At 39.4% G+C, this 9,603-nt stretch overlaps 1 protein-coding gene across 1 annotated transcript in view; it reads left to right on the top strand.

The window, feature by feature from the left end:
- LOC114046062 (NACHT, LRR and PYD domains-containing protein 12-like) overlaps nucleotides 1–1,174 on the top strand; it is a 46,650-nt gene extending 45,476 nt beyond the window's left edge. Inside the window, exon 10 of the mRNA XM_027866288.1 lies at nucleotides 187–1,174. Coding sequence (XP_027722089.1) covers nucleotides 187–328 — 142 coding nt within the window. The 3' untranslated portion in view covers nucleotides 329–1,174. The remainder of the gene's footprint in view (nucleotides 1–186) is intronic.
- The last annotated feature ends 8,429 nt before the right edge of the window (nucleotides 1,175–9,603 follow it).

Raw genomic sequence — 9,603 nt, 5'->3', positions numbered from 1 at the left:
ACACACACACACACACACACACACACACACACACACACACACACACAGAGTTATAGATACCAAAACATGGGAGGAAGGATGGGAGGAAGAAGTGACTAGAAAAAGGTCCTTGACTGAGGATACAGACATCAGGGTTATAAAGCAATTCAGCTAAAGATTGAACGTATTATCTTTGTGTTTTCACAGCCTCTCACAACATGACTTAAGTAAAGAATCAAAGAGAGCATTGACCAACCTAAAATCAAGGAAATCTTTTCTCATCATTATAGAAAAATATGAAGATGCTACCAAAGCATTCTTTGACTGGGATGCTGAAGACATAGTGTAACTCTTGATCTGCCCACTTACTGGGTGACTTTGAACAAGTCACTTTTCCTTTACAAGCATCAATTTTCTTATCCATTGTGAAGGGAATTACGATTTTTCATATTAATTGATAGGATATATGTAATGAATATACTAAAAGATTAGATTCTCAAATTGTCTCTTCTGGCTTGAGAGTGAGACTTACAATGCAGCTTGAGATGATAAATCAAACCCTTGACTACACTCTCACAATCACTGCATTCTTGTGTCTGTGTACCTTAAGTGAAGCAAATCAATGATTGTAGAACTTGTTCCTGTCACAGAACTCTGGTGCTGTGACCCACCAAGTAATGACCCCCAAGGACCTGAAACAATAATGTTCCTACTTGTGAGCTTGTAGTGGGGAACCACTCAGGCCCTGGGAGATGAGTTCTTGTAATCCACCTCCCTTCCTCCTTCCCCACTTGTGATTTATGTATATAATCTCCACCTTCACCAAAGAAAGGTGGAATTCTGATCAAGAGAATTCCCAATTTGAAAATCTGTTCCTTATAATGAAATTAATTAATTAAACTGCTACTTGATTACTGACACTCCTGTCTGTAGGTCAGCTTTGTGAGGCACCAAGTATTCACAGGTTAGAGACTGGCTCAGTAAAATCCTGTTAACACCTTAGGAGATGATTGAACTAGGTGGTCTCTAAGGAAGTCTTACTGCCCATGCCATGGGCTGCCTGGAATTAGAAACCTCTTTCTTTGTAGAGATCTCCCTGCTGCCATTAATATCCAGAAAGTCTCAGAGATACTTCTAGGGACTTGTAAATTTTCAGGTCTTCCAAGATGCTATGATCAAGGTGTCTACTCCTTTCCTGGCCTGTGCTCTGGTCTATGAGTGACCACAAGCACTCTTTTCTGTCTTGGAACTGTGAGGAGGATTTCCTCTCTACTGTCACTACAAGCTCCACCACGCCAGTGCTCCTCCTCGCCCCAGGACTGCCACCCAGAACTGTGACCCAGATCCAAGTATGAGCAAAGCAAGAGAATACTGCGCCAGCAGAAAGATCCCTGCAATCCCTCTCTGATCAGCCACTTGATTCTGTGTCAGTCTGTGGGCTGGAAGCTCAGGAAGCAGCCACTGCCCCAGGGGCCAAGCTTGGGGACTGGAGCTGAGACCACCGTGCTTCTCTCTCTCGTCGCAGAAACAGACTTTTCCCACTGACCTTTTAGGTTGTCTTTGGCATTCGTGGGATGAGAGTTCTGGAAATTGCCACAGCTGCCCGCAGTTCAGCCCTCTGAGGCCTGCTCCAGGTTCACTGCGACCTGCACGCCCATGCCAAACTGTGTTCCTCTCCCAACTCAGTGCGATATAGCTTTCTGATCAACCATTCAGATTGTCTTGGGCTGGAAATTTGTTTCACTTTGTCTTTTTGTGGGTTCTGCTGCTTTAGAATTTGTTTAGAGCCATTTTTTATAGGTATTTGAAGGGTTTTGGGGGAGAGCTCAAGCAAGTCACTGCTTTTACTCCGCCATCTTGGCTCTGTCCCCCATAGTATTCTTAACAGACTATCATCAATCAATGTTGAAACATTGACAATTTACCTCAGGTTGAAGTCAATCCCTCTCTATCCAAATTTCTAACTGAAGAAGAGGTTTTGAATGCCGTTTGACTCCTTTCCTTTGGTAAAGCACATGGTGATGATTCTATTCCAGCTAGGATTTACAAGGTCGGGGAGTTGGGGTCCACTGTTCATACAAAAACTGATTGAAATTTTCTGGGTTATATGGAAAGAGGAGGTTATCCCTTAGTAGTTCAAGTTCATCATCTCTTTGTCAGAAGGTGTGTTGTCCATTTCATCATCATTATTTTGGACTCCCTAATCATTGTGTTGATCAGAGTTCTAAAGTCTTTAATAGCTATTTTTCTCTATAAAGTTGTTATTGTATAGATTGGTCTCATTTTGCTCATTTCCTGCCTCATGTGTTCATAGAGGTCTTCCCAGTTTCCTTTGAAACTGTCCATTTCACCATATCTTATGGCACAATATTCCATTACATTCATATAACAGAACTTGTTTCACCATTCCTAAATAGAATACTCCTTTGGTGTCCAATTTTGGGCTATAGCAGAAAGAGTTGCTATAAATATTGTTGTACATGTAACTCCTTTTCCTTTCTTTCATTTGTTTGGTGTATAAGACTAATAGTGGTAAAGGGGATTAAAATTGTCCAACCTACAATAAAAGAGACTGAGGCAGAGCTCTGAGCCAATGGCACTTTTTTAAAGGTTCCATGGTGCCCTCTAATCTAGTGGACCTCAGATCTTCCTCATAATCTGAGATGCCTCTTTCTTCTAGGACCTTGTATTTATAGAGTTTGATATCCAAATATGCAAAAGAGGCATGGTAAAATATAGAATCTTTTTGGTTGACATATGATGCATAAGCTAAAATGAGCAAATATGATATGTCAGCAGGGTCATGAGTTGGGTGAAGCAAGGAATATCTCTGCTCACTAGGTGGTCACAAGATGAATGGACTCCTCCTTAGGTTAGGTAGGAGGAGATGATAGAAGCTATACATACACTCCAAGAACATACTGGGGGAGGGGGGAGGGAATTTCCGCACCATGCCACCACCCATGCTTGGTTTGATCATGGGATATGGGTAAAACAGGATGAAGATATCTTTGTCAGCATTCTTGTGGTTGTACAAGTGAGCTCCATAGCTGGTAAGCAAGTAATGAACATTACATTAAAATTTGAGGCCTATTATAGGACCCTTCTATCAAAATCTATATTCCCATGTGACTTACACAAAGTATGGATGGATACATTGTTTATTCTTATATCTATTATTAGGTGATTGACTAGATATGTATTACTAGATGAATATATTAAAATAATTACTAACGATCATTACCTCTTATAAAATCATAATGAACTAATACATATTAGAGTTTGAGTAGGGGTCCTCAATGAATCATTTCTCTCAGTGATTCAGTTGGATCTAAGGGTATACATAATTTGGCAATGTTCTTGGCATTCCAGGAAATTAAATTCTTTTCCATAATATCCAGACCAACTCACAGCTTCACTAACAATGTATTACTGTGTCTGTTTTGCCATATCCTCTTCAGTATTCCTTCTTCTTCTTTTTTGTCATCTCTGCCTGTCTGAAGGGTGTGAAATGGAACTTCAAGTTGCTTTAATTTACATTTCTCTAATTATTATTGATTTATGGCATTTTTTCTTATGATTGTTGATGGCTTACATTTCTTTCTTTAAAAATTTCCTGTTCATATGCCCAAAGGGCTATAAAAATCTGTATACCCTTTGATCCGGCAATACCACTGCTAGGTCTATATCCCAAAGAGATCCAAAAAAAAAAAAAAGAAGGAAAGCACTTACTTGTACAAAAATATGTACAACAGCTCTTTTTGTGGTAGCTAAGAATTGGAAATTTGGGGGGATGCCCATCAATTGGGGAATAGCTGAACAAGTTATGGTATGTGTTTATAATGGAATGTTATTGTGCTATAAGAAATGATTAGCAGGCAGACTTCAGAAAAACCTGGAAAGACTTCCATGAACTGATGCAGAGTGAAATGAGAAGATCCAGAAACATTGTATACAGTAACAGCAATATTGTATGATAAAGAATTGTAAATGACTTGGCTGTTCTCAGCAGTACAATGATCCTCTAGAGAAAGCACTGATGTCTGAATACAGACTGAAGCACACTATTTTTCCCTTCCTTCCTTCCTTCCTTCCTTCCTTCCTTCCTTCCTTCCTTCCTTCCTTCCTTCCTTCCTTCCTTCCTAGTATTCTTGCACAGAATGACTAATATGGAAATGTTTTACATGATTGCACACATATAACCTATATCAGATTGCTTACTAGTTCAGGGAGGGGGGAGGGAAGGATAGAAATTTGAACTCAAAACTTTAAAAAAAAGAATGTTAAAAATTGTTTTTATATGTAATTTGGAGAAAATAAAATATCATTTGTGTGATGTTGCTTGTTCATATTCTTTGATCATTTATCAATTGAAAAATGGCTTTTAGTCTTATTAATTTAAATTAGTTTCTTATGTAATTTGGACATGTGACCTCTATCAGAAAAACTTGATCCAAAGATTCTTTCCCCCCATTTACTTGTTTTTCTTCTAATTTTAGCTGCATTAGTTTTGTTTATGCAAAAACTTTAATTTTATTTAATCAAAATTTATCATTTAAACTTTTATGATCATCTCTATCCCTTGTTTGATCATTAACTCTTATAGAAAGGGCCATTAAAAAACAACTGTCACTTCCATTCTAGCCTGATGAATTCTGTTTTTTTTTTAAATTCTAAACTTAATAAACATCAAGTAGAATGGACTTTTATTCTATATAGTAAAACAGAAAAAGAGAATTATACATGAAATTATGGATCTGTATTATGTAGAGCTTGATCTTATTTTTAAATATACAAGATCAATCTGTAACTTTTAAAACTGTCCTGTTTATGTTTCTTTCTGGCCTTCCTTCTGTTCTTTTCTCTCTCTTTTTTTTTTAAAGAAGGTGCCTTATTGTCTTTTTTTTCTTTTTACATTCACTATCTTATCCTTATTCTGAACTTCCCTGACTTCCCTGCCTCCGCTTTTGGGGAAAAGAAAAACAAAGCCTGTATAACAAATATACAGGATCAAACAAAACAAATTCCAGCATTTGGGGTGTGTGTGTGCGTGTGTGTGTGTGTGTGTGTGTGTGTGTGTGTGTATGTGTGTATGTGTGTTCTGAGGGTATGGGTCTAAAGGGGATGTAGGTTTGATCCCCTTCCCACAAAAAAGTCAGGAAATGAATGGCAACTAGAAAAATGAAATTTTCATTTTTCCTTTGGTTGTCCGTCTCCTTTAGGTTGATTGAATGATGTAAATTCACTGCTGCTTGTCTTCAGGATCTCCTCTCTGTCATCTGTAGCAGTGAGAACCTAAAAACCTTGAACCTGAGCTATAATTTATTTGGTGATGAAGGAATGAAGCTGCTGTGTGAGGCCTTGTAAAAGCAGGATTGTAAACTACAAACACTAACATGATTCCCCTAAGTTTCCTTTTTAGAATGTTCCCTAGACATTAGGGCCAAAAAAGAAGAAGGAAGAGCAAATGGCAGGGAAAAAACCCCATAAAAACCTTTTTACTTATTTTTTTTTCAGTTAAAATCCACCTTATCTCCCTCTATCACTCCCTTTCCCCTGAAAATTTGAAAAAAAGAAGAAAAATAAAACTTTTGTAACAAATACGCGTAGTCAAACAAAACAAACTCCCATATTAGCCTGGTCCAAAAAACATTTATCCCAATCAGTACCCTGAGTCCATCACCTTCTCTGTTAGGAGGTAGATACTATACTTCATCATGAGTCAGTTGTAACTGTAGGGGGTCTCTGCATTGATCAGAGTTCTAAAGTATTTCAAAGTTGCTTGTTTTTATAATTGTCATCGCACATGTTGTCATTGTGTAAACTTTTCCTGGTTCTGCTCACTTCACTTCAAATCAGTTCATACAAGTCTTCCCAAGTTTCTGAGAAACCATCCCCTTCATTATTTCTTAGAGTACAACAATATTCTATCCCATTAGTATACCATAACTTGCTGGGCCATTCCTTATTTGATGGATACCCTCTCAGTTTCTAGTTCTTTACTGGAACCACAAAAAGAGCTATGAGCAGGGAAGATTGGAGAGGGACTGCAGAGTCAACCAGTCTGATATGATGTCACCAATCTGATTCTAAGACATTTTCATTCACTCAGGACATTCTAGCTAGGGGAGCCTTCCCATTCTTGTTCACATATCAGGGTTAGTTTCCTGAAAAGAGAGTCCACTTCCTTCTATCAAACCCAATGACAAATCTAGCCCCCTTTTAGTCCATTCCCTTCACCTGAGACCTCTACCCCACCCCAACTCTGTCTCACTGTTTCCTCTTGTTTCTTTTTGTAAAGGAAGCATCTGTGTGTCTAGTGTGAGGAGGCTGAGCAGCCCTGGAAGACAAAACCTGAAAGAGGGGCATAGAGGGAATTGTAGAGGACAACTGTCATAATAGTGCTCACATGTGAAGCCAAAACCTCCTCCACCTTATTTGGTCCAGACGGGCCAAACTTGGAGCCCAAACACTTCCCAAGGTGGCCCAAGCAGAGTTAGGTGGGAATATTTAACAAAATAAATAAAAATGTAATACAACATAGATTATGTTAATTTGTTATTTTCTAAATCAGTATATGACCTTCAGGAATTCATTTCTACTTGGACTTGATATCACTGATCAAGTCCAACCTGTACCTAATCAAACCTCTATTACTTATAAGTTCCTTTGAAAGATAGCTTGATAGATAAGACAAATTTTTACAATGATTTATTATTTCTCCCACTGCCTCCTCACCAACAGAAAAATAAAAACAAAACTGAAAAAGTGAAACCCTCCCATGCAGAGCCTTCAAATATTGAAATACAGCTAGCATATCTCTGCCTTCCCCCTACTTCCTCAAACTCTTTCTGACCCACACACAGCATTGTCAAGGAGGATGCTAGGTGATGCCATGGATAGAACTTGGAATCAGGCTTGGATAGGCTTGGAATCAGGAAGAGACCTGAGTTCAAATATGGCCCCAGATACTTATTAGCTGTGTGACCCAGGGGCAAGTCAATTAACCTCTGTGTGTCTCAGTTTCCTTAAGTGTAAAGTGGGGAAAACAATAGCACCTACTTCCCAGAGTTGTTTTGAGGAATAAATAAGATAATATATATAAAGTGCCTAGCAGTGCCTGGCACATAGTAGGTACTTAAAAATTGCTTGTTTTGCAGCAGCTAGATGGCACAGTGGATAGAGCACCAGCCCTGGATTCAGAAGAACCTGAGTTCAAATCTGGCCTCAGACACATAACACTTACTAGCTGTGTGACCTTGGGCAAGTCAACCTCATTGCTTAGCCCCCCCCCCCCAAAATTGCTTGTTTCCTTACTTCCTTATTCCTTCCCAACCCTCCTCCTTCTCCCATCCCAACTTCTCTCTCCCAATTATCTTTCTATGACCATCCTTCAGTTCTAAATGTCTGTTCTAAAATGAGCCCCTTCCACAATGATAAATGTTGGAGAAGATGTGGGAAAATTGGATCACTAATGCATTGTTGGTGGAGTTGTGAAATGATCCAACCATTCTGAAGAGCAATTTGGAACTATGACCAAAGGGCTATAAAATTGTGCATACTCTTTGACCCAACAATACCACTTCTAGGTCTTTATCCCAAAGAGATCATAAAAAATGGGAAAAGACCCACATGTACAAAAGTATTTATAGTAGCTCTTTTTGTGGTGGCAAAGAATTGGAAATTGAGGGGATGCCCATCAATTGGGCAATCACTGAACAAATTGTGGTATATGAATGTAATGGAATACTATTGTGCTATAAGAAATGATGAGCAGGCAGACTTCAGAAAAATCTGAAAAGACTTACATGAACTGACGCAGAGTGAAATGAGCAGAACATCGTACACAGTAAGAGCCACATTGTGGGATGACTGACTTTGATAGACATGGCTCTTCACAGCAATGCAAGAATCTGAGACAACTCCAAAAGACTCATGACGGAAGTTGCTGGCCACATCCAGAGAAAGAACTACGGAGTCTGAATGCAGATGGAAGCATGCTATTTGCTCTACTTCTCCTTTGTTGTTTTGTTTTATTGCTTCATTCTCGTGGTTCTTCCCATTAGTTCCAATTGTTCTTTACATCTTGACTAATGGGAAAATATGCTTAATATGAATGTATAAGCAGAGCCTATGTCAAATTGCACACCATCTTGGGGGGGATAAAAGTGGGATAGGGAGGAAATTTAAAACTCAAAATCTTATGGAAGTGAATGTTGAAAACTAAAAATAAATAAATAAATTATAAAAAAATTGAAATCAGCCCTTTTCCCCTCTGCTGATAGTATACAATGATCCAGGCCTGGCTTGGCCAGGCGAGAGTGTAAAAGGACTAACCATTCTTTCTTTTGTATTCTGTGTTTTTCTTAATGAAGCCACATTGGCTGCTTTGTCTGATTTGTCATGCTATTGACTCATAATGCCTTGCAAACCTACATGTTTTTCATATGAACTGTTGTGTAGCCATGTTTCCCCCCCTTCCAGTACTTGTGCACTTGGTTTTTTTTAAACCCAGTAATAGGACCAGCCATCTGTCTTGGCTCTGATTGTGAAGGGAGATTCTGTCCAGCCTGTGCCGGACCTGTCCCTGATGAAGTTCATGCAGACAAGGTCTTCTCCTGATTGTCACTGAGCTAGTGATGAGGAGGGTATTGGAAGGGCAAATCTTAAACCTATTTCAGATATAATAGATGTGTTTTTAAAAAACATCCTACAGTAGCTTCTACACACACACACACACACACACACACACACACAGAATCACACATGTGTACAGTTACAGACACTAAAAAAGGAGAGAAAAGGTGGGAGGCAGAAGAAGGTACTTGACAGAGGGCACAGGCATCAGAGTTACAAAAAAAAACTCAGCAAAAGATTAAACAAAATATTTGTGTTTTCACAGCCTCAGGCAAGACTACTTAAGTGAAGAATCAGAGAGGACATTGACTAGCCTACAATCAAGAAAATATTTTCACATCACTTGGAAAGACTATCTTCCCAGTACAACAGAATTCTTTGACTAGGATGCTGAAGACACAGTTTAGCCCTGGCTCTTCTCACTGACTAGGTGACTTTGAACAAGTCATTTTAGCTTTACAAGCATCAATTTTCTTATCCGTAATATGAGATAATTAAACTAGGTGTTCTTTAAGGAAGTCCTGCTGCTAAGGTCATAGGCTGCCTGGAATTAGAAACCTCCTGCGCTGCAGAGCTCTCCCTACTTCCAGTAATAGCGAGAAAGTCTCTTCTACTCACCTTTCCCTGGCTGGATAAGGAAGAAACACAGAGGATCATTCTTGCCACTGGAGGTATAACACCAAGAGCTTGCCACTTTTCTGATCCTCCCTCGGAAGCCTCTCCTCTTTGAGTTTCCCCCCCCCCCCCCGCCCCAGTCCATCACACTATCTGGATTCTTTTTTCTGGGAACCTAGCCTCTGAGTTATTCTCCCTCTTTTCTCTAGGAGTTCAGTACTGGCTCACAGTCTTCTCCACTATATCCCTTTGAACCCCTGGCCTTCTAGTCCACCACCATCCTTAGCTGCCTTGATGCCCAGCTCTGCTGTACCGCAGCCAGCCACAGAGGTGGTCAAAACTCAGATGTCACCACTGCTCAAACCTCTTCTT

This window comes from Vombatus ursinus, unplaced genomic scaffold, assembly GCF_900497805.2.
Source record: "Vombatus ursinus unplaced genomic scaffold, bare-nosed wombat genome assembly UNPS02014780.1, whole genome shotgun sequence".
Taxonomy (NCBI): Eukaryota; Metazoa; Chordata; class Mammalia; order Diprotodontia; family Vombatidae; genus Vombatus; species Vombatus ursinus.
This window is presented reverse-complemented; position numbering and strand designations above follow the sequence as displayed.